The sequence below is a fragment of the Triplophysa dalaica genome, chromosome 10 (assembly GCF_015846415.1).
Source record: "Triplophysa dalaica isolate WHDGS20190420 chromosome 10, ASM1584641v1, whole genome shotgun sequence".
In the NCBI taxonomy this organism is placed as follows: Eukaryota; Metazoa; Chordata; class Actinopteri; order Cypriniformes; family Nemacheilidae; genus Triplophysa; species Triplophysa dalaica.
Genome location: NC_079551.1, coordinates 5,609,892 through 5,634,572, shown reverse-complemented (window position 1 = coordinate 5,634,572; position 24,681 = coordinate 5,609,892). Strand labels below are relative to the sequence as shown.

The following is a 24,681-nucleotide window of genomic DNA, read 5'->3' as shown; positions in this document are numbered from 1 at the left end:
AATCAACTAAGATTCCCAGCTTTCAATACGCAGGGAAAAAAGAAACAGCGCAAACAAAACCAAACAATGTATTCCTGGGTAGGCGTCGCTCCGGGGGCACGCAGCGATCCGTGCGCGCCGGGCCTCCTGCTGCGGCACAAAAGCCCGGTGAAGCGGAGAGAAGAGCTCTCCCGTTTCAGTGCGCGTCATCCCGCGGGACCGCTCGGACCTGGAGGAAACTTCAATCAACCCGTGACGTCTCCAGCGGGAGCCAAACAACGAAAACCGATCCGGGCGCATCTCTCCGGGCTCACGAACTAAACACTGGCGAATAAAAGCGAATGAGTTGCCAAGACAAAGCCAAACTCTGGCAACATGATTTTAAAAGAGTGTATTTCCACCAGAATTTCAGCTCGCTGGTACCTTTTGAGAGATAGCCTGTTGATTTTGTAAAGGTGTTTATATGCGAGTTTGGCTGTTGGCTGGGTGGAATTTGGGGGGGGGGCACGCTTTGTGTGCATTAAGCACCATTCAAATCACAACAATTATCTTTCCTGTATCATTTTCCAACAGTAACCCACCGAACCCATCTCAACTATTGACCATATTAGGCTCGTCTTTAATTTCCTATCATTTGATCTCTTTCAGTAACCTCAAATTAGTCAAAAAATGCCTTTGGCTCATTCAATGGCTCATTCATGGCCAACATCAATCACTTAAAATATTCTGGTAACCGTGGCACCAGTTTAACTCAGGCCATGACTTGGTCTTACACCCGCGGGTATGTTTAGAGCATTACAATACGGGTCAGACATGTCGCACTTTCTCTCTTTCAAATCTGACGCTGACATCGGAATATAGGCTGGTCCGTCTCCAGACAGGCTCCGCGGGTAAGGAGACCGTGCAGGCGTGAGCTCACGCTGAGCTGCCTGCTATAAATAAACAAAACCGGAGAGCCGGGGGTCGGGCGGGAGGTGGCACGAAATAAATGCTGGAAAAACAACCAAGAATTCGCACAACGAGAGCAAAAGCAACTAAAAACTTTATGCACCGCGCTATTAAATACTTACTCTTTACACAATGATCTGCCATTGTAATTACAACAACCGGTATCATACGTCACCAAACACATATTTAAAGTATATATAAAATAATCTTGACAGACAAACTAAGTCGCATGCACTCGCGTAGGCCTTGAGAAGTGCGTTTAGAAACCCAAGTGCGTTTCACGTGACTAAAACATTGATTCCATTATACAGATTTTAATTCAAATGTGATAATTTACCATATGACAACAACCCCTGAGCAGATTGTTTGTGCTTTTATAAAACAAGAAATTGCAGCTGTATAGGGTGGAGAATTTGGTGTGATTTGTAACCAAGTAAAATAATTCAATAGTCACGGACTTGAAACTTGACTGTGATTCATATCAAAACCCTGGAAGCCAAAAAATCTGAGGTAGACGTTTAGGCAAGCCTGTAAAAATATGGACTGCTCGAGCGTTCCCTTTCCACCGGGGTTCATTCATGCGCTCTCACACGATTGATTTGTTGCGTCCACGGCGCTTTAATTACGCAGAATAGCGAGGCGTCTGTGAAAAATTAACAGGAGGTTTGACTACAGGAGTAGTAGACTAACTAGAGCGGCCTAACTTTGAGCAAGAGCGTGAGCAACAATATCTTAAGTGCCTTGGTGAGCTCAAACCGCACTTTAGCCTGTAAAGACTTTTCATAAATACTAATTAGTCATTCAGTGTGGTTTATCCAAGATAATTATGCGCAATACGGAGACGCACTCAGCTTTGCAACATGGGGGTTAGGTGTATTCCCCACTATCATACATAATGAAAATTGTTAAGATCAGCTATTGCGGGGTGATTGCTCACTATCCTGGCACTTTACCAAAACGCTGTTTTTATTTCAAGGTAGCCTTAGGGTGAGTGAACGCACCACTTTGTCTGTTAGAATGACACGTCGGTGTCGGTGAAAAAGTGGGAGAAAATTTCCGGGTGGGGTGAAACACCGCGGCAGAAAAGAAAACTTAACATGTTTAAAAAAAATGTCCAAAAACCCATGTCCTTAAACTGGCTCTATGACAGATTATACAGTGAAAAGTCACTTCCCCTCCGTCCCGGACAGCAACAACTTCGTGCGCAAGAAGGTCGTCAAGTGTTTTGAGCAACACTTACTTGTATTATGAAAAAACTAAACAGTTTAAACAATAAGAAGCCATTTCATTTTATAATAAGAGTCAAAAGGCAAACAAAAAGAAACAGATATGGAGGTGACCTCCAAACACGTATATGTTTGGAGGTCACCTTCATTCCTTGTTTTTATGAGCTTGAAAAGAAACTAGGAATTATGTATTTAATATATTCACAAGGTAGATAACATGCAAAAGGGCGAGGCTCGCGAATCAATAGGACTCTCGCTGCGTATCCCGTTTGGAAAAAAGTCTACGCCACCGTGAGCGAGCGCTCGCCCGCCCGCAAGCTCTCCGGCGTCTTATTACTCAATACGAGAAATGAACACACGTGAATTTCACCGAAACCAACAGTTCCACAAATCTACTATTTGTTTTCGCTTTGAATAGGCGACGTGAGGCAGCGCGTCTGGCGAAAAAGGTCAGCTACTAAAAAGGAAAGTCCCGTAACCAAGGGAATGGTTAACTGAAAACAGTCCGCGGACAGATGGAAAATCATATCCTTAAGATGTGGCAGCATTTCACAGAAAGCCTCGATATCATCACCCAAATATCAAAAACCAACAAGAGACCAGCAAGAGATCGCATGAAGATCGCCGCGGTCGCAACAACACATGCCAGTCACGCAAGACAAAGATGTTGAAAACTTGTTAGCAAAAGCAAATACTGTCATTGCTTTACGCGCACCCAGATAGGAACATAATATCAAGACATTTACGTTTTAAAAAGTCCTGGATAAAAACAAGAACCCGTGACGTGCTTCCCAAAGGTCCGCACGAAACTGATCGCACGCATTTGCCTACAGCGGACAATGTAACGGAACAAACACAAGCAGATAACGCATGGAAATCATCAATAGTACAATGTTGAAATGTCCTTACCTGAATGTATTGATGTCTGGTGTTTCCTTTTCTGAACTAAAGAGTGAAGAGTTTTCACACTTTAAAGAGCACGGGTAGTGTTTGCGATATGCAAATATTCCCGTTAAAACAAAGAGGATCGGCTGCTCCTGTTGAAAGCCGCATTACTGTATAAATAACTTAATCTGGTAACCCTTGTTTTGTCTTAGTTTTCAAAAGAAGTCTTTCAGAAGTTCAGAGTGTCTCCGGACTTGCCGAATACGAATATCCACTCCAAAAAAACTGTAAACACACGTAGGGGATCCATATACATCCATAGAGAGGCGTTCAGACGTAATTCCCTTGGTTGGCTAGAGGACGGCGACTTTGACATGAATGGCGTGAACGCACAGGTGGTGAAAAATCCCCGGGGCTCCGGTTGAACTGAACTCAGTCTGCTAAATGACGCCTCGCAGCGCCATGTTGGGCTCGGGCGAGACAACGAGCTACGCCGAGAGAACGACAGCAATGTGTGTGCGTGTGTTTACGCGGTCCGGTCTTAACACGCACGTTTGAGTACCACAGGCTGACGAAAGCACAGCGAGAATTCCCCTTTCCACGTTTTACCAAACGGAACGAGACTTTGGCGTCCACGGAAAAAATTGTCCAGTCTTTGTCCCGGTTCCGATATGCGATATCCCTAACGCACGGCGCGCTCGCACGACTGCTCTATGTGTGCGTGTCTCTGTAAGCTCGTGCGGCGGGGAATGAAAGCTGAGCGCTGCCTCGATCGCGATTCGTCTCTCTCTCTCTCTCTCTCTCACTCACTCTCTCACTCTCTCACACACACACACTACCCAGAAGGCCAGTCGGGGGAACAACCGCAATTACCATAAACCCAGTAGGCTGTGCTCCCTCCGCACGACTCGACGCGCCGTGTAAAATGCAGTGAGGGAGGGGAACGTTTCGCGCAGCAGAGCGCACGGGCTCCGTAAACAAAATTAATCGGCAGTGCAGCTGAGAGGCTTCTGGAAACCCACAAAACTGTATTTTCGCCAATATTATAAGGAGGGATGGTGTGGGTGGATTTATGGGATGTTTTAGGCATTAAAGCAAGAGAATTTTTTCCGCATTTTTGTCCAAATGTTTTTTAAGCTTTTTGTTTTTCATTTATAACGTAAAAACATGAAATAAGTGAAACACTAAAACACGAGGGGGTTCTAGAAAAATAGATAAATGCGTAAAAACAAGATTTCCCTAAACGAGATGAATTAAATGTTCAAGCAAATGGAGCAAAAAAAGACGTTCTACAAAACTTTTTTTATCAAAGATGAGCGAAAATTCTCGAATTATTCTTACTTGTGCTAAATTAAAACGAACGTTTAACTTGGAAACGATTTCCTTCAGTAATCAATCCATATGTTGACAGCACATCCACAGATCTAATAACGCAGTATACGTTTATATTCAACACAAGTGTCACTACTAAAATATGACAAACGGAAACTGGCCTAAATTAAGTTTCATAGCTACAGATCGTGGTCACTGTTTTTGTCAAGCTCTAAAGCCGGAGCGGGGTTATCGCGCAGAGGAGCTGCGTGCGTAACAGGATTGCTCGGGGCTTTGACGGAGGATGTATTGGCCACCGCCTGACGGGTACACCCTTCCCCCACACGCAAGCATCATCCCCGGGGAGGCGACCTGGAGGTCACCGCGCTGGGGAACGCGCGTAAAGAGCTCGGGAGCGTGCACTTCTGCACACAGGCGAACGATTCATGCTTCGGCAAAACTAAAAGGTACCAATAATGTAGATTGTGTATAGATTGTAAGGGGATGCAACAAATGTCGTAAAGGCTGGCCTTCTGATGCTTCCATTTAACTTAGGTGGACATTTATTAGAATAAAAAACATCGTTGCAAGTATAAGTGTTACACTTTGTTTTTGAATAAAATTTGAACGTAAGTCTCAAGTCTTAGGATAGTATTAATTTGATAACATTACTAAGAGTAAAGGTACAATAAACTTGAAAGAACATTTGTTGATGGAACACGTGACTATTAGATAACAACAGGTTTCACAAAAATGTTTTAGTAAAACCATAAATACAAATTTATTCCTGACTAATTGTGTTTCATTTATGTTAACCGGTAGCAAATGTGACGTTAATTCAATCATAACAGACACCATTTGTTGACTTTAAAATGTATGATTCTACAGAGATAAAAAGATAATGATAATGTTATCTGATAAGAAAGTGACAACGCCTACACTGAACCTTGATTTGAAGAGCAAAGCTTAATTATATATGGATGTGCAATTCCAGAACGTTTATTCATTTAATCTTACTAAATTTATAATTTTGGTCATGAAGTCAACATTTTAAGTCAACAGCTGTATTACTTTAAAGCCTCTTGTTCACACATATTTGGACATTTGGCATCAGCACAGGACTCCAAAACCCCCTAAACAAACCCAGAAATAAACAAGCCATTAGGCCCAAATTAGTGCGTCGAGAGGACTGCGCGCCTTGGACATTAGGATTCTTCAGATGACACAAACGCACCCCATTCATTAAAATCTAAATAAATAAGAGGCGAGTGTGGTGGGGCTTTTGTGCTGTTGTTTAATCTGATCTCGTCAAGGCCGCCCCTACCTTCCCCCATCCATTTATACATGCATGGGTCTCTCTCCCCCCAGCCCCAGCCTCTCCATTGTGTTTAGTGCCCGAGGCGCTGTGCTTCGCCTATTTCGCGGAATGAAAGACAGAGGAAGGAGAAGAGACGAGAGGGCGTCCATCAGCGCCGGTACTAATGCGCGCTCACCGAGACGTTGTCACTTGCAGGTGTGAACTGTCACTCAAAACGATCATACCGGATTAAGGGTTCATACATTTTTGTTGCGCTCCAGGTCTATCTATCTATCTATCTATCTATCTATCTATCTATCTATCTATCTATCTATCTATCTATCTATCTATCTATCTATCTATCTATCTATCTATCTATCTATCTATCTATCTACTAATTAATATCATCTCACTAATAATTTACATCCTCAAATGGATGAAACAGAACTACTCTGCCCCGATTCCCCATCAGGGTCATTGTGTCGGCTGTGTCCCGTTGGGTGGGCCGATGCCTGGGTCACACTAATTGTCTGCTATTGAATTACCTAATGGAATGTGAAAATCAGAGGAGGCGTGTCACGGGTCGCGCTCCACTCCCGCTGCTCAGGGCGAGAACGGAGAACATCCGCGCACCGCCGAGCTATTTGCGAAACAAGACAATGCGCGGGACAGAACCTACTGAACACAAAAGCCTCCGAGGAGACGAAATGAGAAAAACGGATTGCTTTTATCACCATAAAATCACCATATTGCAGTCCGTGCGCTGTGTGGATGATATTCTGGTGTTTGGTTCGGACTAAATCCCACCACCAAAACTATATTGGTTGTCTAAACCTTCTAATTCATATTTTTTTGGTTGATTTAAATACAACAAATTAGCCTCCCCGGTCGTTATTTTCAACATTTAGTTTTAATAATGATTCTTTTTTCTTTCTTCTTTCTTATCTCACTAAATGCGTATTTTAGGTTACTTATGGAAATTGCGGAGATATATTGCATTAGAATACACGTGTAAGTAATCTCATATAGACCCTGGCTGGTAAATGATCGCTGCTGCCCGGAGATAACGGGGCCGAGCGCTGAAGCCAGCTCTTGCGCAATCGGTAAACGCAGTCGATACGCGCTCACGTACAGCGCTGAGTGACGTAACTAGAGCTCCTCCAACTGGACGACGATGGTATTGCAACTAAATCTTCAGGGTCGAAAAGCGAACGAGCAAAAGCGGTAAAATGTGGGGTTGAGATCGACGCAAGAGTCTTGGGGTTTGAATTTAAATTGTGAACCCTGCTAGAAAAAGGCTAAACAAATGATAAGGACTTCTATTTTGAATTAAGTTATAGATTTAAAAAGACGAATCAAATGTATTTATCAACTATTGCATGTCGTGATACTGTACATTGACAGCCTTATTGTAGCAATGAATTTATCAGTTTAATGTTATATATCTGATTGAACGATACAGGCCAAATGCAAGCTCTTAAACTGTAAGCACGCTCGTGAGTTTACGCTTTAAAGTTAACGAAAAACCTGCAATAAGTTGAAATCACTCACTTAAGTGACTAAAACGTCACGTTACCGATAAAACTCTTCCACGGGGTATTCTGCAAACATCAACAGACACGCTGCGTGTCACGTGCTCAGCCGGGTTAAAGGTCACCGGTAAAAGCAAGCTATCTACATACATATATAAGACATAACAAACAGTTAAAAGCTTACAAAAAGTTACAAAAATTTCGAAATAAATGAGCATTAAAATCCCTAAATTCTTAACAATTTGTTTATATTTTGTTGTTCAATATTTTCGATATAGCGCCAAAGTAGTAGTTATTATATTTACATTTCAAATATAAAAAATATATCAAAATATAATAAGATTAAGTCAGAACAATTGCGATTTAAGTCGCTAGCAAAGCAGAGGAGCCGAAATCTGCGGTGACGTCATGACGCAGAACGTCAGCCTCAGCATGCGGTCATGTGACCGTTGTACAGAGGAAGCGCAGTACATCAGAAAATCTACCCAGGATGAATCGGTCGAATATATGCTCGGTATTTGCGCTTTTAAGCGTGTTCGCAGGTAAATTCGCATTGTACTTCATCACAGATATATGTGTGCATTTATTGTGTAGGATTTGTGCCGTTTTATGGGATGTTTGATGAAATAATGGCGTCCGCAGTGAAATGGGCATAATAATCCGCAACCATGTATGTTAGCCTGCGGTCGATTTGCGTTATAAAAGGGTCCATTTTATGCAGTTTTGTTCTTTTAATCATAATAAAATTTGTGTATTAGATAAGATGTTGTGTTTGTATTGCTGTGGGTTATTAGATGGATGTTGGTTGGAAAATAGGAAGCGCTGGGAGGTCATGTGACAGTCAGGTTCATTTAATATGATCTCAACAACCTTATTGTAGAAGTAAGCTAAATGACTATTATGATAGTAATGTAGACTCATTGTTATTATTATTATAACTATTATTTCAGATGTAGTATAATACATATGTATTTTTAATGAAATGTGCCATCAGTTTCAGTCCAAATGCATAGAAAGGCGAAAAACATACATTAAGAAAAATTGTATATATATATTTTTTTGTATATATAAAAATATATGTATGTTAAAGAACATTGTTTTCCTCAAAGGTCTCATTGTGTTTTATTCCCATCAGGTGTTTTGGGTGACAGGCTGACTGTTCTACGCAATCCGCCGTATGTGACTTTTCTGGAAGGCCAGTGGCCCATATCGGGGGAGAAGATCCCTGATCTTGTGTCTCTGACCATGGGCTTCTCTGTTCGTGAGGTACTTCATCTTTCTCTTTCCTTCATATGATTGATGAATCTTTCTGTAGGCACTTTGATAACCGTTAGTTTTTTATATACAGGATCTCTACTGGCCTGGTCTGTCGGCGGGCTCTTTGTTCCAGCGCCCGCGTGCCAATGCGCTGATCGTTGTTCGTGGCGTGGACAGTCTCGATCTGCCGAACAATGTCACCTCTTACCCTCTCGAAAACGTGAGTGATGCATTCTCACATGGGCGAATGTAGCGCATGAGCTCAATGTCATGTGATGTTATGTGGGTCAGTTGAGGTCTAGTGGTTAGAGAATAAATGTAAATGTGTATGTTTCTTTGCTTTCTTGTCAGTTTGACATGTTGCATTAAAATGAGAAAGTGTAAGATCTCAACAAATATACTACCGGTCAAATGTTTTTGGACACTTGACTGAAAGGTTTCATGTTATTTAAAAAAAAAAACTTTTGATCTGAAGGTGTACGCTTAAAGGTCTGAAATTAGTTTATTTATCATTTATTCATAAAACATGAATGCCTTTGACTGAATATTAAAGAAAGAGCATCACATATAAGCACAGAATAGATGAAAACTTTTGATTTTGTTTAAAAAGCATTTCAGGGCGAGACCTTAAGAAGTTGTGTGATAAAATGACAAGCAAAGATTTTTGCAAATTCTGGTCAAACGGTGACTACACTGAAGATGTAAAATAGAACTATTTTAGTTTATTAGTTATTTTGTTTAAAACATAAATCCCATAGTTGCCTTTGTTTTATTGAGTAATTTTGATGAGCGTATTATTAATGTCGTAAAAATATAAACACACAAGTGAGTAAGTGTCCCAAAACTTTTTACCGGTAGTGGAAAGATTTCAAAATTACTTCAGTCTTCCTGAAGAAAGAGGCCAGGGGTCATTTAGTATTGGGTAGTTGTGTAGTTTCCCTACAAACTTCCCTTATTGTATATCATAAGACTGATTTTCTTTCTGACACTTCTCTTTTCTGCATGTCTGTCTGACTGTCTCTCTCTCCAGCCGGTTCCATTCACTTTGGACAGCGTGGCGAACACCGTTCATACTCTTTTTGCAGACAGCACCCCTGTTGTCCTGCAACTCGCTCCCAGCGAGGAGGTATGACCACACAGAAACTCTGAATCATTTTTATTGAGTGATTCATTGTGATTCACTGAACACTAATGTACAAATGTGAGCTACGAACAAGCGTTGAGAAATGTTGCAAATTAGTTTAAAACTCAGCTTTGATGTTGTATTATGTGTTTTAGAGGCTGTATATGATGGGAATGGCAAACACAGTGTTTGAAGATCTGCCTGTGACACTGCAGCAGATTCGGGGACGTCTGTCTCAGGACGGATCTGTGCTCACCTCGCTGCCTCTCACGTCTCTCAGCCGCAACAACGAGGTGAAGACGTGGTCACATGACTCACACCCCACTCATGCCCCTTTCTCAAACCTTTTGCTTAAACCAGTGTAATTCATTTAAGATACACCGTAAACAAGTCTTATAAACTTTTACAGTGTTGCATCTGAAGAAATGTTCAAGTCACTTAAAAGTGTGGGTAATTAAAAGTATTTGTGAAAAAAACCCAGTTAAAAAAACTCGGTTATGTCTTATCTAATTATATTAAATAATAAGTAAGAAAACAAATGGTTCTGAACACGGCAAGTCTGCATCTTTAAGTCTGTATTTATACATTGGTAAAAGAAAATCCCCACACACTTTTGTTATAAACTAGAAAGTATTAGTTTGTGAAAATAGAAACCTTGTCTCAGTTTGTTACACATCGAAACTTATTCTCCGTCTTGTTGTGACCGGATTTAACAACATGAGGCTAAGATATTAGATAAAGAAGCGCAGACACATAAATATATGTGCTTGAATGCGTCTTGTGTGTTTCAGGCTGATCTTCTCTTCCTGTCTGAGGTTCAGGTGCTGAACGACATCTCAACACTGGTGAGTTTCCTCTGACTGTTTGTCTTTAAAAAAATGTTTTCGTTTTCTATAACCTCTGTTTATACTGTACATGCTACTTATGCGTTAAAGGAATAGATATCTAGATAAAAGTTAATTTAGGTCATTCATGTATTAAGCCTTGTGTTATTTGAAACTAGTGCTGCACAGTATTGAAAAAAATGCTATATGCGATAACTTGCTAAATACTGTCATGCATATCATTGCAATGGAAAATGGTTTAAGGTCGCAAAATCTATGTAAAATCTATTCAAATAGGAATAACAAATAATCTAGGAGACACACTTTTACACACACAGGCATTCATGTGCCAGTCTTTCTGCTATTTACATCGACATTATTACACTATAGTATTAAAGTAAATAGTTATCGCAAACCACTGCGATATTTACATTTGCATATCTTTTTAATATGATTTATACTCATATGTTTTGTGTGTTTGATACAGTTACAGAAACACAAGCATCTGGCTAAAGACCCCGCTCCCGATATCTACTCCCTGGAGCTGGCGGGATTAGAGGAGATTTCCCGTCGGTACGGCAACGACTCCCCACAGTTCAAGGATGCCACCAGGATCCTAACGACCGCCCTGCAGAAGGTACGGAGTTGTCCAGCTTACATTTGACATTTAAAGTCTGAAACATTTACATTTTAAGCTTAGAAAGTTCTCATATTTGAAAGTTTTAAAAGCCACAGGTAGTCTAGTAAAAATACGGACGCTTCACTTTTATGGAATTCTACTTTTTATTTACAGATATTTAAATACAGTCAAAAACTGTAAAATTACAGAAAATAATGGGTTAACGTAATTTTTCAGGATAACCAGTTTTCTATGGTATTATGGCTTTTTTGCGGGATTTTTTACAGTGCGTTCTTAAACAAAGATAAAATTGTAGATAAACCATTGTAACCGAATGTAGTAAATGTTTATGTAACTGGGGTAAGAAAAAATAAACGTAATGTAAGTAAATATTTTTTATTCTTATTACTTCATACAGTTTTGCTTGTCAAGTGATCTTGTTTTTAGGATATTTAGATATTAACAATTCATGTATTGTTTTATTTTTACTTATTTTTTAAGTGCAATAATACTTCTATTCAAAGTGACTTACATTTCCCTCTTTATAATTCAAATCTGTCTCTGTACTATGTCACATCTGTCTTCGCTTGCACGTTAAGTTTGCAGATGACGTGTCCAGCGTTTACGCAAACAATGCAGTTGTGGAAGTCGTCACGGTGAAGACGTTCGAAGTTCCTCTCACCCGCAAGTCGCGCTCCATCCTCCAGTCCAAGCAGATCGTAAGTTAACTAATAAAGACTTTAGAACGCAGATAAATGAGCTGATGATGGATCAACATTTTCAGCCTTATTTTATTCATCAGGGCACGAAACGGAAGAATCGATTGAGGCCTGTTGTTGTAAGATGTTTAATGTTGATTGTTCAGATAGAACTAGATGTTTAGTTATATAGCTAGCCGTAATTTGAGTTTAGCAACAGAAAACGTATGCTTCGCCTTAGCGCCCAACGAAACCATTTGTTTTTGGAACAGTATGGTAGAAAACTCCCACTGACCTACTGTTCGTTGTACGTTGTTTAATCCAATCGTGTGGTCGTTTCAGAGTGAACCTGACAACCCCTACAATCTGGCTTACAAGTACAATTACGACTACGCTGTGATCTTCAACATCATTCTCTGGCTGATGATCATTTTAGCTCTGGCCGTCATCGCCATTTCATACAACCTCTGGAACATGGATCCCGGATACGATAGCATCATCTACAGAATGACCAATCAGAAGATCCGTCTTGACTGATCGCCATTCCATCTCCATTCCAATGTTTGTGTTGTGCATTTGATTGTGTGTGTGTTTTATTTTTCTGTACATTGATCCTTGATGTATATGCAACACAGAATTACGTATGTAAGAAATGTTAAGACATTGAGACTAAAACACAAAAGATGTAGATTATTTATTGATGCCTGTCAATGGGTCGAGAATTAAATGGTAGATTTACGTATTAATGAGTCTGGGTATTAAGGAATAAAGTTTAATTCTATTTATTGTTTGTGGTTGACTCGATTGTGCTGGATTTTCCATTTCCGTGTACATTTGTTTAATTTGCAATGCAGTTTTTGTTGCATATATCTATAAAGGTAAAGTGGAAATGAGAAGTATGCTGTAGTATATAAGTGTTTGTTGTGTACAGATGTTGAACGCAAGCCTACGTTGCGTTATCAAATGAAATATTCAAGTGTAAGTGTAACTCAAATAAAAAAAACCATCAGTCACTTAAACAGCTTTTTAATTCCTTCTTGGCTTACAATACATACAATATTTGAAGGGATAGTTCTCCCAAAAATAAAATTTACGTCATTATTTATTTATCCTCATTGTATTCCAACCCTGTATGAGTTTCTTTCTTCTGCTGGACACAAAAGAGGATATTTTGAAGAATGTTGGTAACAAACATCATTGACTACCATTGTATGGACACAAACCCACGGAGACATTTCTCAAAGTATCTTCTTTTGTGTTACACAAAACAAACAGGTCATATACAGGTTTTAAACCACATTAGGGCGAATAAATGATGACGCAATGTTTTTTGGGGGGGGGAGTTATTCCTTTACGTATACAGCGGTTGAACAATGCATATTTCCTTTAGTCGATTGTAGATGTTTTTAAAGAAAAATTCACCGTGTACACATTAGTTACACTTTTTTTTTATACATTTTCAAGTTGTTGAGTCAGATTTTGCAGAAGTTTTTCATCAGAAACAGGAAGCGTGCCCATATTTAGCAATGCATCAACATGACAAACTTTGTACAATTTTTAAGAAACACTAGTGTCTAGACCTGTTTTTCTCACTATCCTCTGCATGATTTGACAATATATCATGTGATTGCTTTATATCCTCAACAAAACATGAAGTTAAAGTTCCTCAGGAGGAACCTTTGGTATGTACATCTAACATTGGCTGCTTGGCTGCAGATCGTCTGTATTCTCATAAATAATAAAATAGTCTTGTGCAAATGGAAACAGCCTTGACTAAGACTTAAATAGGATTCAATTTTGTTGTGTTTGTCTCGTGACGGTGACAGACGAGAACCACCCACACTCATGTTTTTGTGTGTCTGGCATCTGGCTTTGGTTTCTCGAGGAGGGTGTATATTCCATTGATCTGGCCGGGCTGAGCTCCTCTGGAGTACGTGGGCAACTCGATTTCTGAATACTACAAGATACATAGACATCATTTGACAGTTGCTTAAGATGTTACATCATTCATCTGAGTGTCTTTATCAGGTGTGAAATCATTGAATTTATCTCCACCATCATTTAACATATGAAAATGTGTCAGCTACTAAGAAACACTGCTCTGTTGATTGAAATAATTTAATATAAGAGTCAGTTTTACCTCAGCTGCGCTCAGGTCGTCTAACGGCTGTGCTTCAACTTTTTGATGTGGTTTTGGACTGTGCCTCGGTTTCCTACATCTGGGCGTTAACAAAACTAAAGTAACACAATAGACTTTCAATTACAATGTTTGCCAGACAGTTAAACAAGTTTAGTCAAACAAATGTTACACACCAATACTGAAATGTCACATGAATATCGGAACAATAGATGAATAGGCCCTATCGCACATTGGCTTATATAACAGGAGTGTTAAACTTGTGTTGATCTTGTGGTTTTTCAGCACTGTTAACATTAACAGAAGTCAGATATATTACCTATTAAAGTTATAAACAGCAGGACGTTCAGTGAGATTGATGTAAGCATCAGAGCCAAAAGTGTTGTGGTTTTGTTGTGCTGCATCTGTTGTGGTTGATCGTTCTCTTCTGTCACGTTCTGGTTGGCAGTTTCTGTAAAAGCAAGCATTTTAAAGTTTAATATTTTTAGAGAACACCAAAGTCAAAATATTTTTATCGCAATATATACAAATATGAGGAAAAACCTTTTTAAATGCTTCTTTCCAGACTAAAGACAAATACAATAGATGTTTACTGCTATGTTAATGAAAAAAGACACATATATCAACAAAATTTACAAAATCAGAGTTGCATTGCATGGCAATTATTTGATGAAACTTAAGGTAAAAAGGTTGCTTGTAACTGTGCTGTACAGTAGCAAAAATTCTCACTTTGAGGTTTTTATACAGAGTATACAAGAAGAGACTGGTTGGGATCATTTAAAAAAACTTACCAGTGGTGTAAAGTTTAGTTCCATTGCTGATTTGTAGACCTGTTGTGTTGGCTTTTACACAATAATATATCCCTAATTCATCTTTTGTTATATTACTTATACATAAACGACTGAATGTTGTTGATGAATATTTGCTTTTGAGTCTTTGATCAAAGAATGCAGGTTTTGTAGATTCTGATGTAAAAGTACGAAATATCACCACTAGAGATTCTGGCGGTTTCATGAAGAGCCAATAAATTTCTTTGTTATCAAGCTTACAGTCCAATGTCACATTTCCACCTAAAATCACCCGTTTACGAGTTAAACTCTCTGTAGTTTGACAGCACAGCAGGAGATCTGTGAAGAAAACACAAACATCATTCACATAATTTCACACATTTCACAACTTGCAAAAAATGTCAAGACCTCAGTTAATGAGAGATGAACTTACAGAACAATAAAGGTGGTGTGGTCTTCATTCTCTGATCATTTAACTCTTCTGCAGAGAGATGCAGGTTGACTTCACTCTTACTCTATCAGGAAGTGTTATGACAGAGTCAGAAAGAGGTTTTTGTTTATCATCTGTTGTCTTTCTAAGTTTGTTTTCTTCATTTTATTGATTGTGAGATGTAAGTGCCGTTGGTCTTGATGAATGTTATTCACACAGACGGAACTCCACTTCAGTAAACTACATGAACAGAAAATAAACATTAGCTCATTTCCATTCATAAACACTTTCGTTTTAACACAATAAGTGTTATAAGCGAGAGTCGGTGTTACCTCATCTGTTTTCAGGTCATGAAACTGCTTCGCTTTGAAATTCTGATACGGTTTCCCACTTTTTCCGGACAAACCTAAAGTTAAAGAATTTCCCGACAAATGTTTCTATTGAATTATATATATTATACATTGCTATGTAATTGTGTTTTTATTAACAGAAATATTACCTATTATTGTAATAAACAGCAGGACATTCAGTGAGATGGATGTAAGCGTCAGAGCCCAAAGTGTTGAGGTTGTTTTGTGCTGCATTTGATGGGGTTTATCATTCTCTTCTGCCATGTTCTGATGGACAGTTTCTGCAAAAAATCCAACGATTTACCAACTATGTTTACTAAGTTCTTCATAAAAAGTGTATATGTACTATACTATACAGTAGGACGTATGATGTCTTAAAATAATAGCTTTATGTATATTTTATAAACACTTAACAGGACTGTAAAGTTTAGTTCCATTGTTGAGCTGTAGACCTTTTGAATTTGCTTTTGCACAAAAATATTTTCCCAATTCATCTTTTGTGAATAACTAAATGACTTAAATGTTTGGATGAATATTTGTATTTGATGTAATGTACAGTAGCACACATGATCCCTTTTAGGTTTTTATACAAAAGTATACAAGAAGAGACTTGTTGGAATCATTAAAAAAAACTTACCAGTGCTGTAAAGTTTAGTTCCATTGCTGAGCTGTAGAGCTATTGAACGTGATTTTCCACAATAATATATTCCCAATTCATCTTTTGTTATATTACTTATACATAAACGACTTAATGTTGTTGATGAATATTTGCTTTTGAGTCTTTGATCAAAGAATTCAGGTTTTGTAGATTCTGATGTAAAAGTACGAAATATCACCACTGGAGATTCTGGCGGTTTCAAGAAAAGCCAAAAAATTTCTTTGTTGTCAAGCTCACAGTCCAAAGTCACATTTCCACCTAAAATCACCCGTTTAAGAGTTAAACTCTCTGTAGTCCAACAGCACAGCAGGAGATCTGTATAAGGAGAACAACACAAACATCATTCACATTGTTTCTGATACACAATGAATCACTTTCATTCTCATCAACTATCCAACTTTTGTAAGAACTGAAATGAATATTAACTTACAGAAGAATAAAAGCAGTGTGGTCCTCATTCTGTGCAGTGAGATGCATAAGTTGGCTAAACTCTGACAGGAAGAGCTACCACCGAGACAAAGATGAAAATAAAACAGGAAGTCACCTGTTATGACCTGAATAATATGTAGCCTGACCACCAGAAGACGTGTGAAATGAACCGTACAAAACCGTTAGAGTTAAAACAACAGAGAGAAAACAAATGGGACTTGAGCAAACAAACATTTATTATTCAGAGTATTCAATAGCGGGTCAGCCAATCAAAACTGAAAACACAAACAAAAAAGAAAACAAAGAACAAATGCCATCTCAATTACAAAATAAAAGTTTACAGGCCATACCTGCCGTAACACTTAACATTAAGGTATCATTTATAAAGCATTTATAAATGTATTTATTAATGATACATAAGTCATTTACAAATACCTGAGCCTCACATGTTACAAATTCTTAATAAATTAATTTAATTATTATTCATTCGACTCGATAGCAGATTCATTATTATTGATGTTGTTTGCGATATAGACTGTCATGCAGTTATAACCGCTTTAAATTGCATTTCTAAATTATTTATTAATCATTAATGAACACATTTATGCTTCATGAAGGGTACCTTAATGAAAATTGTTACCCAAAACATTTATATTAAGAGTAGCAAGTATTTTGCGGACAGATATGAGCGGTCGTCTTCTCAAGTTTGTCTTCTGTTTGTTTTCATTTTGACGTTGGTTTTGAGGGAAAAGTGCCGTCGGTCTCACTGAATGTTATTCACAAGGACGGAACTCCACTTCAGTAAACTTCATGAACAGAAAATAGACATTAGCTGCTCATTTCCAGTCATTTATATACTGTTTACATATATAATGAGAGAGAGAGAGTCGGTGTTACCTCTTCTGCATTCATGTCACCAAACTGCTTCACTTTGACATTTTGTTGTCGACTTTTCCTGGGTTTCTCACATTTCAGAGTTAAGAGACCTAACACAATTACTGAAAGAACAAGTTTCATTAAACTTGAAATTTGGTCAAGTCAATTCTTCAGGAAACTGAACTTGACCAAGTAACTTCAAGCCAGGTGACATTTTTCATTTCTTTACTATCAAAAATATTACCTATTGTTGTAAGAAACAAAGAAATGATTGAGATGGATGTGATCGCCGCAGTCTGATGTTGTGGTTGATCGTTCTGATGGTTCGTTTCTGTTAGAAACAAAAAAAATACAGATTTTTACCAAATATGTTTGATATGTGTCAAAATGGTCAAGTTCTGGGTAAGAACACATTTGGGGTGTTTAGATACACTTACCAGTGCAAAGTTTGGTCCCATTGCTCAGCTTCAGAGATGTGTCTACTTTTGCACAATAATATATTCCCAATTCATCTTTTGTAATAATACGAATAAATAATCGACTCTCCGTGGGTGATGAATATTTGTTTTGGAGTCTTTTATCATAAGAAGTAAACGTTATAGATTCTGCACTAGAAGTACGAAATATCACCTCTAGAGATTCTGCAGGTTTCATGAAAAGCCAAAAAATCTCTTTTACATCAAGCTGACAGTCTAAAGTCACATTGGTCCCTAAAATCACCGGTTTAAGAGTTAAACTCGCTGTAGTTTGACAGCAAAGCAGGAGATCTGTGTAAGGAAAACAACATGATTTCTGATACACAACAAATCACAGTAAACCTCATCAACTGTTCAAGAAACAGATTTTGCAAGAAACTCACAGAAGAATAAAAGCGATGTGGTCCTCATTGTGATGGTTCTTTTGTAGTGAGATGCATACGTTGGCTTAACTCTGACAGGAAGTGCTACCACAGAGACAAAGAAGAAATAGGAAAAACAGGAAGTCACCTGTTATCGATGGACAATGTGCAGCGTGACCGCACAAGAAGATCTGTGAGAAAAGAACATTCTTAAAGCTGTAAGTTTTGAGAGATTCAGCATTTGTGAAGTACGGCCAAATACACACAGACTAAAACATAAGAGGTTAAAAAGACAGAACTTAAAACTGAAGAAAACAAACATATATTATTTATATTAAACGTCAGTCAAGCCAATCAGGACAAGACACAAAACAGAAAGAATGCACCTAACAAAATACAAAATAAAAGTCTTCATCCACATATGGTTTAGCAAGAGATTAAAGATAAACCCTGATTCAGAGCCTTAAATCAAAAGATGACTGTAAAGTAGAGACTACAGATAAAACCCTTTTAATGTGTTGAATCGCTTCATTGTTTTTTGGGTTCTGAAGACTTTGATGACATGTGTATAAATTGAATGCATTAAGTATTTATTTGGATTATATATTGGTTTATATTGTGAAAATAAAGAATCAAGTCATGTAAAAATTATTTATTATTATTCATAAAAGTTGTAGAAACAAAACATTCATCGAACATTTAGATTAAGAGCAGAAGGTATTTTTTATTGTCAGGCTAATAGGCTATAAAGACACAAGTTTCTGAATGTCATCTGTTTCCTTCGTTTTGTCGTCGTTCTCGCTAAATGTTATTCACACAGACGGTATTCCACTTCAGTAAACTATATGGAAAAAAAATGTACATTAGCTGCTCGTTTCCATTCATATATGTTTATGAGAGAGAGAGAGAGAGAGAGAGAGAGAGAGAGTCAGTGTTACCTCTTCTTTATTCAGGTCATCAAACTGCTTCACTTTGTCATTCTGATATGGTTTTCTGAGTTTCTCACATTTGAGAGTTAGCAGACCTAAAGTAACACAATGAATTGTCAATTTACATTGATTATTAAACAATTAAACAACAAGTTCCATTAAACTCAAAGTTGTGGTACCAAAAATCTAAATGAAACTGAACTCAACCAGATTTAATCAGTATATAGAAAAACAGTTAAATGAACCGCAAACGCTTGAACAATATCCCAAGTAACAAGGCTTGACAATCGTGTGTTTGTTTGTACTGATGGTTTTTCAGCATTTTGCCATTTTCAGATGAAATTTTACCTATAATAATCAAAAACAATGCGATGCATGAGATGGATGTGATCACCACAGTCTGAAGTTTGATGTCACGACGTGCCTGATCATTTTCTACTGTTGAATTCTGATGCACCGCTTCTGTAAGAAATATAGGTAAATGAAAGGCTTATATGTACTGTATTATGCATTCAATATAAAATGAAACACTTACCAGTGTAAACTTTAGTGCCATTGATGAGCTCTAAAGACACGACTTTTGCACAATAATATATTCCTAATTCATCTTGTGTTATGTTATTAATAAACAAACAACTGTAATTTTTTGACGAATATTTGATTTGGACTTTTGGATCAAAAAAAAACAGCCGATGTTGAGGATGAACTGTAAGTCCGCATTATCACCACTAGAGATTCAGGCGGTTTCAGGTAAAGCCAAAAAATGTTAGCTGCAATATGACAATATAAAGTCACATTTCCCCCTAATATCACCGGTTTAAGAGTTAAACTCTCTGTTGTTTGACAGCACAGCAGAAGATCTGTATAAGGAGAACAACACAAACATATTTCACAAAATGAATCACTTCAAAAATGTCTCCATTACTGCAAGAAATGAGAGTTATATGAACTTACAGAGAAAGAAAAGCAGCGTGGTCATTCTGTGACGGTTTGACTCTTCTGCAGTAAGATTGAGAGTTAAGAACAGAGTTGACTCCACTATCACTCCAACAGGAAGTGACAGAGATTCGCAAGACCAAACCTCGGGCCTGTCTCACAAAGCGAGGTGAACAGACACTGAGTTGCAGAGTAAGTTTTGAGTTGACAAAACCAAACCCAACTTGGTTTAGATCAGGGTCAGCTGTAGCACAACGCTTGGTATTAATTTCCGTGTCAACAGGTTTGATCCAGAGTTTGTGAGGCGCGTGCAGCTGAAAGTTTGACATGTACGGCAAACAGCCAATCACACAGAACATAGAAAGCATCATCAGTCTGATAAACATCTTGCGAGTATCAGCGCAATTCACTTTTCTATGAAGAGATCATTATGAAAAATGTCGCCAACTGCAACACATTTACAAGGCAGGAATAAACACGGCTGCAGTGAAAGTTTGAGAAGGCAACTACTGACTATATCAATACAGAATCAACTGAATTTAAATAATTTATTTAGGTTAACAAAACCGATCTAAAGATAATACATATATGCTTCATTACTTTTAAAAGCTTTATATATTAAAGTTTGGTTTTATCGAACATAGTTATATTGATTTAAATGCTATATTTAGTATTAATTTCAAAATATTATCAACCCATATAATTATTACACTGTAATGCAGAAAGAAATGCAGAATTTTACAGAATTAAAAATTAATTAAAAAAATTAAAAAACAGGAAGAAAAATCTAATTACAGGAAAAAAATGTTAATTTGTAATTTTTCCCTGTATTTTTGAAATATGGTTAAAAATGGTCAAATTACAGAAATAGACTGAAAATGTACATTGTTTATATAACAAAGTATCTTTATATAATTGACTTATACTCTTATTAAACACAAACAAACAAAATTAATATATATATGAATGTCTTTTGAGTTTAATTAAAAATTGTAAATATACAATAAAAATAAACACTTAGCAGAAAAAGATTATCTCTCTGACGTCTTTTCACTTTAAACTTTTTTTATTTGCAGCGAGAGATACAAGGGCATTGGCACCATAGCGTAAAATATACGTCAAATTTCTCACAGCTGATTGAATAAAACCTTCAAGTTAGCCGTGTAGCTTAAGTTAAACCCCCTCAAAACCAATGCACCTTTTTGAGCCCAAAAACTCAAACTAGTATGCTCAAACTAAACTCACCTACCTGGGTAATAACCATAAGCGGCTTTGTGACACAGGCCTCTGAAGACAACATTTATAAAGAATAAAGTAACAAACTCTGATTCACTTTCAATAGTAAAGACATCCTTTAAAACTACAGGAAGGAAACAAGATTGCAGTGACCTGACATCGGTGTTTAACTGATAACTACTCAATTTAACCACATTATTCATTCCTTTGAATGTTGTTTATTTGATGATATAAAAAATACAAACAACCCAAAGTGTGAGAGATACGGCATTTGAAAAAGAGCATATTTTTTACTCTGATTTATCTAGGGTAAGGGTCCAGCCAATCAGGATAGGGCAGAAACAGGAACAAGAAGGAAGCAAAGAAAACATGGCGAGACAAAATACAAAATTTAAAGCTTGATTTTACATGAGGTTAAAAAGGAAACCCTGGCTCTAAAGCCAAAGATATTTCAAAAGCCTAAATTAAAAGATTATTTTGATAAAGTTTACTTTCAAGCTGTGACTTATCATTAAAAAATGTCTCGCACCAGTTTTTTGGTTTTGAGGACTTGACACTTGACACATCAGGTAAGCCAGACAGCTCTTTAAGTGATGTCCTCGGCTAGACTGATTTTTCTTGTGTTATTCACACAGACGGAACTCCACTTTAGTAAACTGTATGAAGAGAAAATATATGTTAGCTGCAAATTGTCAATCATACATTTATATGCATATACAGGAGAGAGAGAGAGTCAGTTTACCTCTTTTGTATTTAGGTCATCAAACTGCTTCCCTTTGAGATTCTGGTTTGGTTGTTGAGTTTTTCTGGGTTTCCCACATTTCAGCGTGAACAGACCTAAAGCAACACAATACATTTTCGACGTAAATTGATAATAAATCAACAAAACATCAAGTTTTATTAAACTTAAAGTTTATTACTAAAACAATTGTTAACACAAATCTAAATAGTTCATTGAATTTGGCCAAGGATAAGGTTAAATATTTGCACAATATCACAAGTAACATGACTGGTTATTGTACGTTTCCTTTCCATGTATTTTTCAGCACTTTCAACAGTTGTAAAACTCTTTAATATTACCTATTATAATAAAAAATATCGCAATGCATGAGATGGACGTGATTGCCACAGTCTGATGTTTGATCTCATGATGTGCTTGATCATTTCCTTCCATTGAATTCTGATGGACCGTTTCTGGGAAAGACACAATTTCACATATATACCAAATATGTTTGATAAGGTTCTCAGAAATAAAGGCAAAAAGCTTAAATGACCTGCAATGTACAGATGCTGGTTAAAATAATGAATACATCCAAGTATATATAAACATGAAACACTTACCAGTGTAAAGTTTAGTCCCATTGCTGAAATGTAGACTCCTTGTGTTAACTCTTGCACAGTAATATGTTCCTAATTCATCTTTTGTTATATTACTTATACATAAACGACTGAATGTTGTTGATGAATATTTGCTTTTGAGTCTTTGATCAAAGAATGCAGGTTTTGTAGATTCTGCTGTAAAAGTACGAAATATCACCACTGGAGATTCTGGCGGTTTCATGAAAAGCCAATAAACGTCTCTGTCATCAAGCTCACAGTCCAAAGTCACATTTCCACCTAAAATCACCCGTTTAAGAGTTAAACTCTCTGTAGTTTGACAGCACAGCAGGAGATCTGTATAAGGAGAACAACACAAACATCATTCACATTGTTTCTAATATGAATTACATTAGACCTCGTAAACTTCAATCATTACTATCATCAAGACCTCAAGTAATGACAGATGAACTTACAGACGAAAAAAAGAGGTGTGGTTCTCATTCTCTGGTCGTTTAGCTCGCATGCAATAAGATGGTTGACTTCACTATCACTCTGAAAGGAAGTCACACTAATACTAAAGAAGAAATCAAACAGGAAGTCAAGTATCATAAGTTCAATGACGTGACCAAACCAAAAGATCTGTTTGAACTGTAAAGTTATCCGGTTGAGACAAAAGTAAGTTTAAAGCTAAAGGTAAATATTGTTAAATGTTATTTCACATACACATTTCTGTTAAATAATTACATATATACCATATTCGGTTTAAGGAATCTTGACAGAAATAAAAGTACATTTTAATTTACGGCACTGTACAGAAGCATATGAGAACTTTGGTTCAGTGTGACTTGACTAATGTGATATATGTGAGAATTCACACACCTATGAGTAAACATCTTCTCTTTATACCCCTGTGACATATGTGACCATACATACAGTTCAGGCCTCATAGAATCAACATTGATCGCAGACATGCTGAGATTGAAGTTGTCGAGTATGCTAGCTGCCTTGGGTAAGACATCTGTCTGTCTTTCGTTCTGTCTCTTTCTGTATCTCATGCATAATGTCTTGGCCTATGGGCGAGACCATACTAGCCCAACATTCTACTCGTATAAGAAGCCTATAGACTTCACGTCATGATTCAGAAGATGCGTGTGTGTGTGCCCGTGTGCGACACTGACTGTGCCCGGAAAGCCAACAATCCAGAGAGGAAGGTCATGGTGGGGGCAGGTGGCAAGACCCAAAACCTGTCTAAAAACATTCAAGCAGCAAGGGATGCTAATATTCTGATAGAAGACGATCTTGTGCTAAATGTGCTATTTAAAATTAAGGAGCTTTTTATTTCTCGGATGAGTTTAATTGAGTTTCTCTCTCTCAGGTCTCTCTAAAGTGTCTGTCTAGACTTGACAGTTACAGTCACATGTGTGGTGGGACTCTGACCAGGATGAATTGGGTTATGACCGCAGCACATTGTGTTTACGTGTACTACACACACACAAACAGTTACACTTATCTGTACTGAATTGCACTGCAATAAAAAACAATGCTGTGGTTTTCATCAGTACATATGGAGAGTTTATTTGCAAAAACAGATTGTTTCACAATAATCTGTTCAGATTCAGTTTTTTCTCTAAAAAACTGAGCCTCATTATTTCATTAACACTATCGCATCAAAAACATATAAAGATACACACATATCCTATTTTCACAAGACAACTTTTATTTAAATTCACAATACACAATGTTTGGTCACATAAGGTAATCTGAACTTTCAGGTTAAAACTACACACCTTTATTTTAACAACAGCTGTAGATTCTACAAATAATGAAAAACTGGAATATTTTTTGTCCACTAGATGGCAGAAGATCCAAGAACATTATCTAGCATTATTTTCTACCGGACAGATTTTGCCCCCCATTGACTCCCATAGGAAAAAATACAATAATAGTCAAATGTCATCGTTTGATGTCCTACATCTTCAAAATGTCTTATTTTGTGTTCAACAGAACAAATAAAAAATGTCCTACTATGGGAGTCAATGGGGGAGCAAATCTGGT

At 37.4% G+C, this 24,681-nt stretch overlaps 4 protein-coding genes and 1 long non-coding RNA gene across 10 annotated transcripts in view; 1 reads left to right on the top strand and 4 right to left on the bottom strand.

The window, feature by feature from the left end:
- The window catches only part of bcor (BCL6 corepressor), a 39,541-nt gene extending 33,861 nt beyond the window's left edge, over window positions 1-5,680 (bottom strand). For 2 of the 4 annotated variants that reach the window (XM_056758263.1, XM_056758265.1), the window contains exon 1: window positions 3,063-5,680. The gene's annotated coding sequence lies outside the window, so the exon portion shown is untranslated. The remainder of the gene's footprint in view (window positions 1-3,062) is intronic. The other 2 variants (XM_056758262.1, XM_056758264.1) reach the window with 1 other exon arrangement.
- A 1,929-nt stretch (window positions 5,681-7,609) lies between these two features.
- On the top strand, window positions 7,610-12,486 carry atp6ap2 (ATPase H+ transporting accessory protein 2). The gene is made up of 9 exons (XM_056759891.1): window positions 7,610-7,720; window positions 8,314-8,444; window positions 8,527-8,655; window positions 9,466-9,561; window positions 9,714-9,851; window positions 10,350-10,403; window positions 10,870-11,019; window positions 11,601-11,720; window positions 12,042-12,486. The coding sequence occupies exons 1-9, from the start codon at window positions 7,669-7,671 to the stop codon at window positions 12,234-12,236; spliced, it is 1,065 nt and encodes a 354-aa protein (XP_056615869.1). The 5' UTR covers window positions 7,610-7,668; the 3' UTR covers window positions 12,237-12,486.
- Window positions 12,487-12,818: 332 nt separating this feature from the next.
- LOC130430743 (uncharacterized) lies at window positions 12,819-16,254 on the bottom strand. 2 transcript variants are annotated; one of them, XM_056759892.1, is made up of 8 exons: window positions 16,042-16,254; window positions 15,554-15,685; window positions 15,387-15,460; window positions 15,058-15,294; window positions 14,628-14,963; window positions 14,156-14,287; window positions 13,840-13,934; window positions 12,819-13,656 (listed from the first exon to the last, which is right to left on the bottom strand). In XM_056759892.1, exons 4-8 carry the CDS (start codon window positions 15,083-15,085, stop codon window positions 13,543-13,545), a joined length of 705 nt encoding a protein of 234 aa, XP_056615870.1. In that variant the 5' UTR covers window positions 15,086-15,294; window positions 15,387-15,460; window positions 15,554-15,685; window positions 16,042-16,254; the 3' UTR covers window positions 12,819-13,542. The 2 variants fall into 2 exon arrangements, with proteins under 2 accessions (XP_056615870.1, XP_056615871.1); XM_056759893.1 differs by lacking the exon at window positions 16,042-16,254 and having other exon boundaries at window positions 15,387-15,576.
- Window positions 16,255-18,924: 2,670 nt separating this feature from the next.
- LOC130430496 (uncharacterized) lies at window positions 18,925-20,540 on the bottom strand. Of its 2 annotated transcripts, XR_008907822.1 has the most exons (4): window positions 20,089-20,540; window positions 19,483-19,994; window positions 19,144-19,229; window positions 18,925-19,046 (listed from the first exon to the last, which is right to left on the bottom strand). It is a non-coding gene; the product is annotated as an uncharacterized LOC130430496 (long non-coding RNA). The 2 variants fall into 2 exon arrangements; XR_008907821.1 differs by having other exon boundaries at window positions 19,483-20,540.
- Window positions 20,541-21,027: 487 nt separating this feature from the next.
- LOC130430262 (uncharacterized) lies at window positions 21,028-23,175 on the bottom strand. Its single transcript, XM_056759296.1, has 5 exons — window positions 23,100-23,175; window positions 22,648-22,980; window positions 22,387-22,500; window positions 22,049-22,143; window positions 21,028-21,962 (listed from the first exon to the last, which is right to left on the bottom strand). The coding sequence occupies exons 1-5, from the start codon at window positions 23,125-23,127 to the stop codon at window positions 21,930-21,932; spliced, it is 603 nt and encodes a 200-aa protein (XP_056615274.1). The 5' UTR covers window positions 23,128-23,175; the 3' UTR covers window positions 21,028-21,929.
- Between the last annotated feature and the right edge of the window lie 1,506 nt (window positions 23,176-24,681).